Source organism: Thamnophis sirtalis, unplaced genomic scaffold, assembly GCF_051295495.1.
Source record: "Thamnophis sirtalis isolate CommonGarterSnake01/CBP01778 unplaced genomic scaffold, rThaSir2_p1.2 scaffold_3, whole genome shotgun sequence".
Taxonomy (NCBI): domain Eukaryota; kingdom Metazoa; phylum Chordata; class Lepidosauria; order Squamata; family Natricidae; genus Thamnophis; species Thamnophis sirtalis.
Window position 1 is genome coordinate 19297787 of NW_028261383.1, and position 17770 is coordinate 19315556.

The 17770-nt window shown below is 44.8% G+C and overlaps 1 protein-coding gene across 1 annotated transcript; it reads left to right on the forward strand.

Annotated features, from left to right (window-relative positions):
- Positions 1-224: 224 nt before the first annotated feature.
- Positions 225-17559, forward strand: LOC106542826 (uncharacterized). The gene is made up of 7 exons (XM_014058666.2): positions 225-389; positions 2519-2586; positions 2848-3594; positions 6574-6694; positions 7555-7634; positions 9348-9477; positions 14448-17559. The coding sequence occupies exons 3-7, from the start codon at positions 2869-2871 to the stop codon at positions 15320-15322; spliced, it is 1932 nt and encodes a 643-aa protein (XP_013914141.2). The 5' UTR covers positions 225-389; positions 2519-2586; positions 2848-2868; the 3' UTR covers positions 15323-17559.
- Positions 17560-17770: the final 211 nt, after the last annotated feature.

Genomic DNA, 17770 nt, shown 5'->3' on the forward strand with positions numbered 1-17770 from the left:
CATTGTATGTTTTAGCCTCCAGTCTTCCAATTGGGCCAGAAGACGAAAGTAGCTCAGGCCGTTTGAAAGCCGCCGCCGGGGCCAGGGAGAGCCCCTCTTTCGACTGCGATTTCCGCGTGGCCTCCCATCCTCCGTGGCCTCCCAGCTTCACCTCAGCAAGGGCGGAGCTACCACGGCGGCGGCGGCGGCTGCCGCCACGCGAAGCCCCCTCCTCCTCCCTCGCCGCCGCTCCGCCCTCCGGCCCCGCAGGAACAAAAGAGGCGGAGGCCGCGGGGAAAGCCGCCACGGCCAGAAGCGGCGGCGGCGGCAAGGCCTTCTCTTTCCCTCCCTCCTTCCTTCCTGCCCCTCCCTCCGCGGCCGGAGGGTCCCGCGGCCTCGAGGCGTTTCCGGTACGGGGGTCGCGCGGCGGGAGCGTCACGTGACGCGCGCGCGGGGACGCGCGCGGCAGGCGGGCGGGGAGGTGGGCCATGGCCGTTGGTCGGCCTCGCGCAGGGAGCAGCTGGGGGGTGGATGGAGGTGGCGGCGGGACCCCTCGCCTCGCTTCTCCTCAGGGCGACTAAAGGCGTGGCGGGAAGCTGGATGGGAGTCCTGTGGAAGAGGGCGGCTTCCATTCCCTGGGCTTCCCCGAAGTCTCGGCTCAGCTGTCACGGAGGGTGCGGGTGGGGTGGGGATGAGGAGACCCACTATGCCCGCCTTCGCTCCGGCTCTCGTGGGGTGATGATGTCCAGAGCCGCCTACGGGGCTTTGGCTGGCGGCCTCTCTCCCAAGGCTCCCATGCCTTGAACGGCTACTACATGCCGTCCTCGGCTTACGACCGTTCATTTGCTGACCCTTCCAAGTTAACCTTCAAAAAAAGGGACTTACGAGTTGCTGCTGCTGCTGCTACATGTAGTCCTCGACTTATTTACTGACACTTCCAAGTTAGCATTCAAAAAAGGGACCTATGAAAGGGGCTGCTACATGCAGTCCTCGGCTTACGACCATTCATTTGCTGACACTTCTGAATTAACATTCCAAAAAGGGACCTATGAGCTGCTGCTACATGCAGTCCTCGGTTTATTTACTGACACTTCCAAGTTAGCATTCAAAAAGGACCCATGAAAGGGGCTGCTACATGTAGTCCTCGGCTTATGACCGTTCATTTGCTGACACTTCCAAGTTAACATTCAAAAAAAGACTTTGAAGCTGCTCCATGCAGTCCTTGGCTTACGACCGTTCATTTAGTGACCCTTCCAAGCTAACATTAAAAAAAAGAGACTTTGAAGCTGCTCCGTGCAGTCCTTGGCTTACGACCCTTCATTTAGTGACCCTTCCAAGCTAACATTTTTTTAAAAAAGAGACTTGGGGCTGTTTTTTTGCACTCATGACCTTTGCAGCATTGTCCATGATCACTTGATCAAAATCTGGACCCTTGCCAAGCTGCTTCACGTTTATGACCAATTGCTGCATCCCAAGGTCCTTGGTGCAACCTCCTGATGAGCAAAGTCAATGGGGAATCCAGATTCATTTTAACAGCCTGTTTACTAACGTAAGAACTGTGGTGATTCAATTACCCGGGACAAGAAAACAGGCTAAAATTCGCCATTTGCAATGTCACGTGGTTCACCTTTTGCATCCTTCTGATGAGAAAAATCAACCACCAGATTCACTTAACAAGCGTGTTCCTAATTTAACAACTGCAGAGATTCCCTTAAAAGCTGAGGCGAGAGAGGTCGTAAAATGGGGCAAAAGTGGCTTAGCGAAGGTCTCGCTTAAGCAACAGGAACGTTGGGCTCAATTGCAGTCATAAGTCGAGGACGACCTATAGTGCCTGAACTGTCTCAGGATAGGTAGCAGTTCCATAGGCAGCTCTTTTCCCTTGGAGTTTCCAGTCCGATCCTGCTTGTTGTGGTGTGTGTGTGTGTGTGTGTCTGTGTCCTCTTTTGAGCCCCCACAGCAATCAATATCCAGATTGGCCATCTGGGGGGGATGGATCAACCTCTGTCTGAATGAAATTGAATGTTCTTTTTGCATTTTCTGTGCCTGGAATTCCTGGGGTGGGATGGGTACAGATTTGGTCACTGAAGTAAATACATAAAACCATCAATAAATACAGATAGTCCTCAACTTATAACCATTCATTTAGTGACCATTTGAAGTTACAACGGCACTGGAAAAAAAGTGACCTATAACCATTTTTCACACTTATGACTGTTGCAGCATCCCCACGGTCATGTGATCTATGTTCAGATGTTTGAAAATTGACTCACATTTATGACGGTTTGCGGTGTCCCATGGATCATGCGATCGACTTTTTGCAAACTTCCGACAAGCAAAATCAATAGGGGAAAAAAAGATTCACTTAACAGCCGTGTTACTAATTTAAGAACCGCAGGGATTCACTTAACAAATGTGGCGAGCAAAGTTATCAATGGGGCAAAATGGACTTATCTAATTTCTCACTTAGCAACATACATTTTGGGCTCAGCTGTGGTCATAAGGTGAGGACTGCCTGTATATTTGTTATTTGCTTTTGCAGAGGTGGTTTGATTGAAGACTCCTGTCTCCTTTGTGCAAAGATTTGACACAGGACTTTTTCAGTCAAGGGTAAGTCTTACAGCCTCCCTTCCTTTTTTGGATTCTCAGAGAGAGAGAGAGAGAGACCTAAAAAAATGAATGGTATGATTAAAAAGCTTTTTTTCAAACCTATTTTTAAAATAATTCCCTCTTTCTTCTTTTACATCTTTATAAAAAAGCTTGTAATAGCTGAATAGAAAATGTCAGGAATATTTCCTGTTGTTGTTGAAAATCTTTTTTAGGCCTTTTACATATAATGTGATCTGAAAGTCTTAATTCTGAATTTGGAAGGTACGATCAGCTGTGAAAGCAATGAATGAGCCAAGAGCTGCAGGGACAGATCGGGAGCCAAAAGGAACAGAAAAAAACCCCAGTGCAATTCATCGCCAGCATAAGAAGGAGCGCTTGGGATGGGGAGCGTCACAACATTGCCAAAGGGAGACCTGTCACGGGATGCAGGAGCGCTGGGAAGCCCAGCTCCAGCAGTTCCTGAAATCTCTGCAGCCCATTTTAACAGGACGGGGAAGCTCTGGGATGTCCGAGGCTTCTCCCTGGGAGGACACCAAGGAGTTTCTGGCCTCCTTTGAGCAAGTGGCCAAAGCTTGCCGATGGCCTCGGGACCAGTGGGCAGCCCATCTCCTGCCAGCCCTGAGCGGAGAGGCAGAAGAGGCCTTCCGAGGCCTGGAAGCCAGAGACCAGGAAAACTATGAGAAAGTGAAGGCCGCCATCTTACGGGGGGAAGCCCTGAGAACGGAGAGGCAGCGGCAGCACTTTCGGCAATTCTGCTGCCAAGTGGTAGAGGATCCCCGGAGGATCCACAGCCAACTCCAGGATCTTTGCCGCCAGTGGCTGAAGCCGGAGAGACGCACCAAGGAGCAGATCCTGGAGCTGCTGATCCTGGAGCAGTTCCTGGCCAGCCTCCCACCGGAGCTCCGGAGTTGGATCCAAGCCAGGAGGCCGGAGTCGTGTTCCCAGGCGGTCGCCTTGGTGGAGGACTTCCTGATGAGTCAACAGCGGGCCAAAACCAGGACTTCTCAGGTGGGTTTTACTATCCAGAGCCTCAAGTTTATTTATTTAGTGTGTGATGTAGTGATTAAGGTGCTGGCCTAGATACCAGGAGACTCCTGCCTTAGGCACAAAAGGCAGCTGGATGATTTTTGGGCTAGTTACTCTCTCAGCCCAACCCCTTCACAGTGATGCTTTTGTGGAGAAAATAGGAGGAAGGAGTTGGATGTAAATTCATCACCTTGACTTACTTGTAAAGTACCATAACAAAAGTGGGATAAAAATCAACGCACGTATCAGATTTCTGCACCCATCTCTTCTAAGTGACTCTGACCAATTTATAAACGATAATATTATAAAACATGACTAAAAGCAACATGAAAAAACAAGGTTAAAATTTAGAGTAGAATAGAATTCTTTATTGGCCAAATATGATTGGACTCACAAGGGATTTGTCTTTGGTGCATATGCTCTCAGGGTACATAAAAAGACAAGATACATTTGTCAAGAATCATAAGGTACAACACTTAATGACAGTCATAGGGTACAAATAAGCAATCAAATCCTTCTAGGAAACAATCAATATGAACTGTAAGGATACAAGCAACAAAGTTACAGTCATACCGTCATAAGTGGGAGGAGATGGGTGACAGGAATGATGAGAAGATTAATAGACAACTCTACCACAACATGGTTACTATTATCAGTAGTAAATTGTATTTTTATATTTACATTTTTAATTGTTACAAAGAGCGGATTACTTATTGGAATGCTTTGCTACTTTAATTTCTGCCCAAGGTTTAGATCTGGTAGAGTTTAAATGCTCCAGATCTCAGCAGTAAAGGATTGACATTTTATGAGACTTCACAAATGTGTTTCCCTTTTAGCTGGGTCAGCCTTGCGTAACAGCATTCTTCATCTGGTCCAGAGAGTCCTGATCCTGCCGAACCTTGGCAAAGCTTAAAAATGTTAGTTCTTTTAGCATGCCTTTGGGTAAGAGGCAGTGATATTTTTCATTTAAATGATTCATATGGCTCCCCATCTAACAGCAATGATTAAAACCAACAAGAAAAATCAACAATCCACATGTCTGAGGTCAAAAATCATTCCAATTATACAAAAAAAAAAAAACCCCGCAAAACAATTAACTAGTAGAATTTGCTCCATGGCTCCAACACCGGAGGTGGGTGGGAACAGCCTGGTCCTTCAACCAGGGCCATCTGAGCAGTGTTTCTCGACCTTGACAGCTTTAAGATGTGTGGACTTCAACTCCCAGAAATGCTGCCAAGGATGGCTGGGGAAGTCTGGGAGTTGAAGTCCACTTTGAAGTTGCCAAGTTAGGAAAAAAACTACTCTAGACTAGAGAGATGCTTTTTCACAAAGCAGACAGTGGGTCAGTGAAGGGATGTCATCCCTTCAGTTCTCTAATAGTCTTTTCAGTTTTTTTATACTGAGATAAAGATGCTATCTTTTCCCAAATTGGTTGCTTGTATAGGTTGTCCTCAGCTTATGACCACAATTGTGCCCAACATTTCTATTGCTAAGTGAGACAAATGAGCTTTGTCCCATTTTATGATCTTCCTTGCCATGTGGTTAAGTGGATCACTGCAATTATTATGTTAGTAACCTGGTTGTTCAGTAGATCCACTTCCCCATTGACGTTGCTTCAGGAGGCCAAAGGGGATCACATGACTCCAGGACACTGCACTCGTCATAAATATGAACCAGTTGCCAAGCATCCAAATTTTAATCACATGACTGTGAAAATACTGTAACAGTCGTAAGTGTGAAAAACAGTCACAAGTCACTTTTGGGGTGCTGTTATAACTTAAGTCACTAAACAAACTATTGTAAAGTTGAGGACTAGCTGTATTGTTCTTTGATTTTTCTTTCCTGTATTTTTTAAATTTTTTGCTACTTTTTAAAAATCCTAACATACAAACACCTGAAATTACTGTGCCATTTGATGCATCAATCAAACTGATAATGAACTAAAAATATGTTCTTTTAGACATTTCTCCAATCTGTGAGGAAAAGAACCAGCTAATGCCATTTCTTCCCAAAGTAGCCTACAACGATGACCTTTATTAAATATATTCTTAGCAGCCTATTTTTAAACTAGATAATCTTCTCTCTAGATCAGGGGTGTCAAACTCAATTTCATTGCAGACCAGATCAGGATTGTGTTTGACCTCAGTGAGCCAGAGTGGGTATGGTTAGGCTGGGCATTGCCAGCTCGGTGTCACTCATGTCAGGGGTACCTGTGGCATCCCAAGCTGTGGCTCCTGAGCTCCGTTTTCTGCTGCAATGACTTCCTGCAACCCTCTGCCAGTGAAAATGGAGCTCAGTAGTGCCACCTGCAGCCCTCCCAAGCTCCATTTTTGCTGGCAGAGGCACCATTGGCCAGACCTTCGCTGTTCCCAGGGCGGCCCTGCGGGCCAAATCTAAACACACACACCCGGGCCGGATCCAGCCCCCAGGCCTTGAGTTTGACACCCCTGTTGTGTCAAATGTGTTGACTTAACCTCTGCACTGTAGATTAAGGCTGTCCCTTTGAATTTTGAGCAGAGTTAATGTGTCCAAATGGTTAGGTGTAGCTTTTGTCAGTTGTGAAACTGGTTTGTTGAACAGGTCTAATTCACTGGTTCCAAACAACTTGGTACGGTTAATCTTCCAAAGTGTAGCGGCTGAGATCTTTTACCCTAAACCACGTTTTCAGTTATTACTGGTACTATGTATAATTCCAGACCTTCAAGGGCAATATTTTCTATCTATCTATTACATTTATATGCACAGATGGTGAGTGTGCTGCAGATCACAGGAAACATTTCTAAGAAATGTGTTAATGCCGGGGTTGGCCTCTCTGCTGAGTCTCGCTGATCTTGGAAGACCCTCAAGAGAACAAAGAACTGCTTGCAGGGGCTCTCTCTTTTTGGTAGAAAAATCAAAATACGTTTGACCTGTCAAGCCTCTTTCCCCCATTTTGAGATTATACGTATTTCCTTGCTTCAGGGGCGTTTAAAGGAAAAACCTGTGGATTTCCAACCAGTAGTTGCAGAGACAGAGCCCCTGAATGCCACAAAGGGACCTGTCTACGGTGAAACTGATCCAAATGTGGAGGCCAATTTGCTGGGTAAGAATTCACGGAATATTTAAATTTTCTTCTACGTTTCCTTCTGTGGGCTTTGGCTTGGCTTTGGCTTTGGCTTTGGCTTTGGCTTTGGCTTGGCTGTGTGGTGGTGGGGGCAAGATTCCTTCAACCTCATTAGCCTTGTGGAGGAGATAATTTGGGAAACGTAGCTTGATGGTCAAGGATCAGGAAAGCTATAACTGAATTCTGGAAGAACTCTATGCTCTTCTTTCATCTGAGTAAAACTTTGGGTTTTGGTGTATCTTAATCACAGCCATCTTTGTATCTCTGTGAAGGAGAGGAATGGTTTCTAAATTTGATAAATCCAGATAGTCCTTGACTTACAACAGTTTGTTTAGTGACCGTTTGAAGCTACAAAGAGCCCTGAAAAAAGTGACTTATGACCATTTTTCACACTTATAATCATTGCACCATCCCTGTATATTTGGATGCTTGAATGCTCACATTTATGACGGCTGCAGTGTCCCAGAATCATGTGATCCTGTTTTGCAACCTTCTTAACAAACAAAGTCAATAGGGAAACCAGATTCACTTAACAAGGTGTTACTAATTTAACAATTCCACTTAACAAAGGTGGCAAGAAAAGTCGTAAAATGGGGCAAAGGTCACTTGACAAAATTCGCACTTTACTACATAAATTTTGGACTCAATTATGGTTGTAAGTTGAGGAGCACCTGTAAATACAAAATACAAGCATGCCTTTATGATCCGAAGCTTTGTGATCATAATCTTTCTCAACAGGGCCCACCAACGACTATTTACAAAATGCCTCTTTAGAAATAGGAGAGACAGAATTGTTCTATTTTGAAATTGCCTATTGAAATCCTTTATGTTCTTTGTAGGCAATGGACCGAAATACCCAAGTCCCTCTCCTTTGCCATTTCCTGAAGGAGAAGAAGTGGGCCAGACTGGTGGGAAAGAGGTATGGGTCATGTTATCTTTAGGAGGGTGTACATGGATGGCTCATAAGGGTTACTAGTTAGAGAGAAGCAATATGCATTACCCAATCTGGGTCCATCACTGGGACCAGAGGTTTGTTCTTCTGAGCTTTTGGACTTGTGCTGGAACTCATCCTCTGGGAACTTGTCTCTAGTGGAAGATGTGCTTTGGGCTATTCTATCAGTCGTATTTATGTAGTGATTTCTTATTGGTTGATTAGTGTGTTGATGGCCGGTGATTGACTGTTGTTTCCTTAATGTCTATGGAGATTCTCAGTCATCCAAGGTTATCCCAAAGGTGCTTTTTCAAAAAGCAACTGGACTATCTGGTTTTTCTTTGAAAACTTTTCACTTTTTATCCAAGAAGCTTCTTCAGCTCTGACGATGGTAGGGAATGGAAGGATATATGTTGTGACCCAGCCGGAGCCGTTGCAGCTGCCACCAGACTCCGACAGTGAGAGGCCCTATGAGTCGGTTCTGGAGGATGTGGAGGACCCTGGACAGGGTTCAGACTCCGAGCAGGGCACAGAGAAGCTGGTTGGCCACCAGGAGGCGCCTGAGCCTTGGAGCAGTGGGGAGGAGACAAGGGAGTGTGATCCTGACGTCATGCATTGGAGCAGTGGGGAGGAGACAAGGGAGTTGATCTTGGATGCCTGGCAACAGAGGGCTAATAGGCGTAAAGAACAGTTACGCAGTTACAGGAGATAATTGAACTCAGCTGGTGGTAATTAGGCTCCTCTCAAGACTATAAAAGGAATGACTTTCCACACGCTTGTCGCAGGAATCAACGTATTTACCAGAGCTGGAGAAGCTATCGTGGCTAGCTTGGCAGGCTGGATTGCTGCCAAGGTTAGTCTGTGCTGGATTGCTGTCAAGTTCTAGTCTGTGTGTTAATAAATCCTTGAAGTATCTTTGTCTCGGCAAGGGGGGATCAGAACAGATATATATATACACCTTGCAGGCAGCTGGTCATTTGCATTCTTTTAGCGAGTCTTTACACCTGGAGGTTTATCTGTGTCATTAGGGTCACCTGAGTGGCGCAAATGGGTGATCATATTATATACAAATGGGTATGGAGCCTTTCAACAGTTCCAAGAAGGCTCCACACCTATTTGCACTGTGTTTCCTTGTGCTCTGAGGCCCTTGGCTCCTTAGTACCTGATAAGCTGATGGTAAATCAGCACTCCTGTTGACTGACAAATGCCCCCATTTCCCAGGCTTCAATCATTTCCCAGGCTATTTTTGTACCTGCTTGGCCAACAATCTTAGTAGCTGCAAAATTTAATACATGTCCTTGTTCGTTGCAATGTGAGACTACTAATGAATTTGGGCCTTCTCTGACTGCTCACTTGTGTTCTTGCAGTCTGATGGTTAGCTGCCTCCCTGTCTATCCTACAGAGTCACGGGGGCAATCCATGCAGGGGATCCAGTCGATTACATGAGAAGGGTCTCCCACCTGCAAGCAATCTTTGAAATGCATGTCCTCGTATGGTAGCCTCTGGGCGGTGTGCGATGCCCACAACACGAGGCCAGGTGCTTTAAGGAAACCTACAGTTTTGCTTTAATGCCGTTTCTTCTGTATAATCTGCTAGGAGAAGAGTGATTAGTTTTGCTTGGTGTTCAGTGGACCTCGAGGAAAACTAAACTGTTCCCACAACATTTACTGAAGGAGTATTGAGGTCTCTCTCTCTTTGCAGGGATCCAAGGATCTCAAGGAACCTGGAGGGTCTTTGCAGATCGTAAAGCAGAGCGTGACCCAGCCAGGCCAGCAGACTATGCTGTGGCACGTCCTGCAGGAAGAGGATGACACAAATACGGATATTTTGGGTGAGGAAGTTGTCTTCTTGGCTCCAGAAACACAAGTTGATCCAAGCTGCTCTTTTTAGAATGGAGAGAGTTAATAGAAATTTGGAGTTTGTTTTCTAGCGAGAACATTAAAACGGGCAAGATCAAAAGCAAAGGCCCTGATGAGACCAAACTAATCTCTTATAGAAGTGGGGTCAAACTCAAGGCCTGTGAGCCAGATTTGGCCCACGGGGCTGGCCTGGGAACAGCAAAGGACTGGCCTGCAGTGCCTCTGCCAGCAAAAATGGAGCTGGGGTGTGTGTGCGTGTGGCCCTCCCAGGCTCAGTTTTCAGCCATGACTGCAGCCTTCTGCCAGCGAAAACAGAGCTCAGTGCGCCCGCCCCCCCAGCTCCATTTTCACTGGCAGAAGGCTAGCAAAACAAACTAAAAGCAAAACTAAAGCAGAAATGTTTCCCCTTTTTCATTTGAGCCTGCAAGAAGGGACAGGAAAGGAGAAAGAGGAAAGAAAAAGAAGGAAAGATGGGAAGAGCCCAAGGAAGGAAAAATAAGGAAAGAGGGGAAGGAAGAAGAAAGGAAAATGAGGAGGGAGGGAGGGAGGGAGGGAGGGAGGGAAGGAAGGAAGGAAGGAAGGAAGGAAGGAAGGAAGGAAGGAAGGAAGGAAGGAAGAAAGGAAGGTTAGAATGAGAGTGGGGGAGGGTCTGAGGGAAGTCCTGCCTTAGCACTTGGCCACCACAGGTGCCCCTGGCACGAGTGATGTCAAGCTGGCCATGGCCACCCCCACCCCTGGCCACCCCCACCCCTGGTCACCTCCACTCGGCCCTCCGAGATCAAACACAACCCTGATGCGGACCTCAGTGAAATTGAGTTTGACAGCCCTGTCTTATGGTAACATTGAGAGGTGTCGGCTGCTCTTCACAACCCAAAATAAATGCTCCCCCCCCCCCCCCCAGTCCATCAAAACACAGATGGGAGAAAAAGATGCCAGATGGCTCAAAACTTGCAGGTTGCCATTGCTGGTTTTCTTCCTTCATACGAATTGCCTTTCTAATGTTTGTGTTGCTACCTTATCAGGAAAGTGAATCTTGCCTGCCTACCCTCCTTGTTCCATTACAGGTCAGGATGAAACCTGACACTTAAGTGGATTGTCCTTCTGCCCCAATTCCTCTGTCTAATATACATATTTCTCTGCTGTTCAGCTTGGTAAAACTCTTTGACAGCTTCAGAGAAGATAAAATGTGAGCAGAGTAACTTTCACTCATTCTCTTTAACCTTCTTATGAAAAGGTTGGTGTTGGGAAAATAAGAGGCAGGGACATTAGTATGCCATCTTGAGGTGTACAAAATAAAGCAGATTATAAATCTAGCGGTAAATAAATAAATTTTTAAAAGGTACCAATGGCAAGAATGGTCAAATGAGCTGGTGCCTAAATTTTGAATCCCTGTTCAAATAACACTGCCTGGATCACCTCATGGAAGGATAATTGGAAAGCTATGGGATATATAGATAGTCCTCATCTTATGACCACAATTGAGCCCCAAATTTCTGTTGTTAAGTGAGAAATTTCTTGAGTGTGTTTTGTCCTATTTTATGACCTTTCTTGCCTCAGCCGTTAAGTGAATCACTGCAATTAATAATGCAGCTGTTAAGTGAATCTGATTTCCCCATTGACTTTTCATGTCAGAAGACCGCAAAAGGAGATCACATGACTCCGGGAATCACATGACCCCTGTAATGGTCATAAATATGAATCAGTTACCAAGAGTCTGAATTTTGATCACATGATCATGGAGGTGTAATGGTCGTAACTCTGAACAACGGTCATAAGTCACTTTTTTCAGTGTCATCGTAATTGAACGGTCACTAAATGAACTGTTATGAGTAGTACCTGCACCTCCAAAAGAGGCATGTGGTGGACGTGAGAGAGAACTTCTACCTTGGAGTCCGTGTCTCCTTCACTTATTATTATGTTGTGATTTTTGGGCATTGAGGAATGGCGTCCAATTGAGAGAGTGGCACGGTCCCTCCCAGATTTTCAGAATGTTTCTGGGGGAGCTAAGGGTTCAGGAAATGTAGCCTTTGGTGCTCAAATCTTCCTACAGTAATGGAGAAGTTTGGACATTCCCTCATGTATATATGATGGGAGGGTTCCGTTCTTGCAGGAGAAGGAGTGGCAGAATGCTGGGTGGAGTCAAAAGAGGAATCAGCCTAGAGTCTGAACGTAGCCACAAGAGACTAAATCCAACCCCTCTTGAATTCCATTGACCCTATTTTAATCCCAAGATGTTGCTAATCGTTAGTTGAGTAGATTCCTGTGCATAGGCATGATTAGCAATAAGTCAGTTTAATCAGAATTACTGGCCCTTCACACCTGACAGTTCTCTTATTATTAATGGCTCAGAGCTTCTCCTTGAATGCTATAGAGAGCTTATTGTACATAGTCAATGGATGTCTGGATCAGAAGGCTCCACTGTTTCTTGTGTTCAAGGATGGCTACTCCTTCACCCACCATTTTTTCCTCTCCACTATATTCCTAACTCTAGTTTTGAAGAACTTAGAGGTCTTTGCAGTTTCTTCCACAAATAAATACGGGGCATGATCCAAAGGGTGTCTGGATTTCCATTGACCTCTCCCCAGGGTCAACCACCTGGCTCCTGTCATCCAGTAGAGCATTTGGTCTGGCCAAGAGCTGGTCCAGGGAGGTTTGGTGGGAACCTCCTCATCATTTGCCAAACGCCTTCAGGTCTTTTGTTCTTGACTGAGGAGCTAAGAGGGGGGAGGGGCTCTTGGCAGAGACGTTGGATAGTCATTGCAGGCCCAGAGATCGTCCTGTTTTCTTCCTGGGGTGGATTTATCTGTCCTCGTTTGGAAAGGCCATATTGTTCTTGGCGCAAAGGAGGCGATTGCAGGAGTGCCATATGTCTCTCAGATTGAACTGCGGAGGCATTCAGGGCTCTTTTCCTGCCTGAAAAACAAGTAGAATTGAGCCATTTGATGGAGAAAATAAAGAAATTCAGATTTCTTCCTACAGAAGTCTGTCTCCCTAATCTTTCCCTAATGTGGGTTAATGAGGGTCTCGGGAAGAGACAAGGAAATTTTCCTCTGAGACATTTGAAGATATTTGGTTGCCAGGATCTAATAAAGATGTGGAGACTCTAGAAAGAGTGCAGAGAAGACCAACAAAGATGATGAAGGGACTAGAGACTAAAATATATGAAGAACGGTTGCCGGAACTGTGTATGTCTAGTTTAATAGAAAGAAGGACTAGGGGAGACATGATAGCAGTGTTCCAATACCTCAGGGGTTGCAACAAAGAAGAGGGAGTCAAACTATTCTCCAAGGCACCTGAGGGTAGAACAAGAAGCAATGGGTGGAAACTAATCAAGGAGAGAAGCAACTTAGACCTGAGGAGAAATTTCCTGACAGTTAGAACAATTAATCAGTGGAACATCTTGCCTCCAGAAGTTGTGAATGTTCCAATACTGGAAGTTTTTAGATTGGACAACGATTTGTCTAAAATGGTACAGGATTTCCTGCCTGAACAGGAGGTTGGACTAGGAGACCTCCAAGGTCCCTTCCAACTCTTTCTATTCTGAACAGACAGTTTCTTTTTCCTTCCTCTCTTCCCCCATCTTTCTTCTTTTTCCATTTCCCCTTCTGTTCTTTTTCTTCACTTTCTAGTCCGGCCCACTCCAAGCAACTTGATATGGTTCCACATAATGAAAGAAAAAAAGAAAAGCAGTGAGAGCCAGTTTGATGTGAAGCCATCAGGTTAGAAACCAGGTGACTGAGTTCTAGTCCCATCTTAGGCACAAAGCCAGCTGGGTGACCTGGGCCATTCATTCTCTCTGAGCCCTATGAAGGAGGAGCCAATGGCAAACCGCTTCTGAAATCTTGCCAAAAAAACTGCAGGGAGTTAGCTAGGCAGTAACCAGAATAGCAATAGCAATAGCAATAGCAGTAGACTTATATACCGCTTCATAGGCCTTTCAGGCCTCTCTAAGCGGTTTACAGAGAGTCAGCATATTGCCCCCAACAATCTGGGTCCTCATTTTACCCACCTCGGAAGGATGGAAGGCTGAGTCAACCCTGAGCCGGTGAGATTTGAACCGCTGAACTGCTGATCTAGCAGTAGCCTGCAGTGCTGCATTTAACCACTGCGCCACCTTGGCTCAGAAGTCAACACTGATTCGAAGACGCACCCACATCCTCACAAACAAAACCCCACAGATTCATACAAACACCCAACCCAGTCCCTCACCAATTCAAGGTCCAGCAAAAAGTGCTAATTTTACTTCACCAATTGGGATGGCCATTTCTGCCTCTGCCCATTTGCTTGTTTTCAGTATCCTTTCTTTTCCTCCAATGCGAGCGAAACTCTACAATTCACATGTAATTTCAAGAAGCATCTTACTGGGTTTCTAAAAAAACAAAACCCGATTCATTAACTGACCATAGCAAAATAAAAATAGAGTGCTCAGAGGCCTACAGTTTTTAAAACTTAGTCTGCATAAAAGATTTGAGAGAGGGAGACACAGAGAGAGAAACAGAGAGACAGACAGACAGAGATAGACAGGGAGGGAGGGAGGACAGGGAGTGAAATCACCTAGTACAGCAGCCCTCACTGTTCCATGAAGGGAGGTTTTTCCTCGGGCTGGGTAGGGGCAAGGTTTCACCTGCTGCCTGCATCCCCTGGATGGGGCTTTGCCTGTTTGCGCGGCCTGGTTTCTGGCATGCTGCAGCCTGGTTACAATCCACGGATGAGGAGTTGGGGATCCCTGACTTTAGAAGGGTTAATAGGTTTATGTCCCTGGAGATTCTCCAGGTCATGGTTGTCCCAAGGGTGCTTTTTTTCAAGAGGCAACTGGACTTGCACGAGAAGTGAAACGTCTTCAAAGAAAAACAAGAATGTCCAGTTGCCTCTTGAAAAAGCACCTCTGTCTTCATAGGTTTGTTACTTCCTGGGGAAAATGATGACCTCTTTCTTTCCTTAGGGGACGAAATGGGAAAGTACATCAAGGTGGAGATTCCTCAGTGTGGAGAAGCTGAAACAGAGGATAACTCCAGGACGGGGCCACAGATTGGCTACGACCAGGTGCCCGTCAAACATGAGAGGCTGGAAGGACGACCTGAATCCCGAGAGCCCCAGGATGGATTGCCAGTCGGGACAGGAAAGGACTGTTTTGAGCTAGGAGAAGTTCATTGGAAGAGATACCAGAGAATGTCCGTTCTGAATTCCTCCCACTTTCCTAGAGAGGCCGGCCATGAGATCCCGGAAGTCTTCCCAAGCCACCCTCCTCCCGCAAAGAAGCCCCGGAGCGGTCCGGAGCACAGCGTGGTGTGGGACCACTTTGAGTTGGATTCGGAGGACCCCTGCTACGGCATCTGCACTCACTGCAAGAGACGGGTCAGCCGAGGCAAGAACTCAAAACATTTTTCAACATCTGGGCTGCTGAAACATCTGCAGCGGCATCATGGCAATATCGTTCTAGCTGCCATTGCCACGACACAAGCCATGTTGCCAACGAGCAGCAAGTCGAACGGATCTGTTGTGATGCCAAGTGCTTTGCCCCAGTGCTGGATGAAGCAGAAGTCACCTGGTAAAAGGCAGCCTGGTCCCAAACCATCGGAAGTGACCCGCGCTATTGCCCAGATGATGGCTGTGGACGACCAGCCCTTCAGCATGGTGGAAGAGGCAGGTTTCCAGCACCTCCTGAAGTTGCTTGCCCCCAACTATAAAATCCCATCGGGTACCACCTTCAGCCGACAGATCATGCCCTCCCTGTATCAGGCCTGCAGGGAGGAGGCCTTGGGGATGCTTCAAACCCCAGGACCCCCTGCCAGTGTGAACGTGAGCTCCGATGAATGAATGAGAGCCGGTTTTCTGCCTTCCATTCAAATACGGTTGCTCCTGTGACCAATGCTGGTCAGGGGGTAGCGTAACCCATTTTAATTCACTGATTAAATCCATCCTACCCAGAAAACCAAAATAATTGACACGCATGTCAGCAAAACGTAGAAAAGCAATGAAAACACAAATGTGAAATAAACCATACAAAAAAGGTTAAACCGTTAGAAATGAATCCGTTACAGTGCCAGAAATGAAGTCATGTTGACCAACTGGTGGCAAATACATTCTGGGAAATGTATTTCCACATTCTGGGAAAACAGAGGTAACAAATGCCATCTGCTCTTCCAAAGGACAGATCGAGAGTTTTCTGGTCAGTTGAGGCACAAGCTCCCATCGGTTTTAAGAAGCTTCCTTACAGCAGAGTTCCAAAGTGTACAGAAAAATTGAGAATATTGGGAAAATAGCAAGTGCCGAACTTAACACCTAAGGCAGACCTCTCCAATTTTTCAGGCACCTTCTAGCACTTTCTGAGATGCCTTCCTGATATATCTTTCGTTGGAAATATTTGTCCAAATTAAATTACTCATCAGAATGAAAGGTCAAATCATTTCTTTGATTTCCATTCTCCTTCATTGTCTTCTCTCATTGAGATTTCCAGACAGCATTCAGAACTGAGTGTCATAAATGTATCTCATCACATTTTGTCCTCTTTTAAGGTACTCCATCCATTCCTCTGTGTTTGGCTTTCAAGCCTTATCTAAAACTTGGAAAGGTGTAAGGATTAAAATGGAACATGAAAATAATCCTGAGGCATAATCTTTTACTAAAAACAAAATAACTCTTAAGGCTGGGTAAATGGATTAGCTGTAGCAAAAGTAAATATCTTTTTAAGTGTTATAAACATTTTAAAAAGGAAAGTTTATATCTCTCATTAAAGGAAGGTTCCGAAGTGTTAACATTCAGAAAAATTAAGTCAAAATCCTACAACTTGTTTGAAGCTTAGTAGGTTTAAACTAAAACAATTGGAAATCTTTTCCAAACTTATTTTTTTTATTAGAAATTTTTTTTTTATTCTTTGAATTTCTGCATTGTCTCAGACACGAGCCAGCTAATTTTCACACCTTTTAAGTTACTTATTTAAATATTTCTGTACAATACTTATGATTTAAGCTTTAAGAGGTCCTCAATTAAATCTCTTACATTTCAGTTTTTAGCATGGATTCTATTTTAACTCTTCCATCTTTGAGATGGAAAAAGAGAAATTCAACGTGAATCCTTAATGTAAGCGTTCTAGCTATAGTAGACTTTGTTCCTCTTATATTTAAAAAAAATATCTGTTAGAGATTTATAATATAAAATAGAACTTGTAACTGTTTGATTTCATGATTTAAAAATTTGCCAACCTGTGCGGAAAAAAATACAAATGTATGAAACATATAAACACATCAGGTATTCACAGTACAAATAAGCATATACCCAAGTCCTTACACTTGCATAAAAAGAATTATAATTTAATGCTTTAAGTTAAAATATTAAAAAAAAAACACAATTTAACATGCACTATGATTTTATGAGCAAAAATATAAAGAAGAAATTGGGAACCTGTAATGGGTTAGGTTTGGTTGAGCAATGTCAATGAAACAATATCGCTAATGGGAGTTTTTTGGATAGTTTTAAGAGGATTGCTGTAAATCTTTGTTTCTGAAACTTAGCCATTTGAAGATGTGCGGACTTCAACTCCCAGAATTCCCGAACCCAGCAGTGCTGCCTGGGGAATTCTGGGAGATGAAGTGCATACATCTTAAAGTTTCCTGAGAAACAGTGGTGTAAAATGTATTTTGTGATAGCTTTATACTACTACTACAATAATAATAATAATAATAGTACAACAGCTTTATACTTTCTCCCAAGAGCCATCCTCCGTGTTGCTCAGAAAGAGTTCCCTTTGAAGCCAGTTTTCAGGAATGCTTCCTGCTCTCCTTCTAAAATTTTGCTTGGAAAGTTGCTGGACTATGTACCGGTGCATCTCATATTTCTGTATTAAATAAAGAAGTATGGTACTATGTACTGCAGTAAAAGGCCGTTGGTTTCAGTTCTTAAGTTTATTAACTCATGCTGTGCGTGGGATTCCCCCAAATCTGTTCTCACTGGGCGAGATTCCTCATGGGTTTCCAACGCTTTTCAGTTTCCACACTTCCAGCTGCTTCCAATTGGAAATGGGCCAGATCCCTCCATTAAAGAATGATAATACAAAATGGTGGAAACTGCATTTTCTGATCTTTTTTCCCCGTGAGGTAAAAATCAATCCTTGGTTCTCAGTTTGCTGAATGTTCAGGGTCACCATATCAGCAAGCGTGAATTATTTTGTCTTTCACACCCTTCCAGATGACGAAAGAAATGTGTAATGAAGCCGCACAGAGTCACCTTAATAAGAAAAAAGAAAAATGAAGGCATTTTTATGATGAA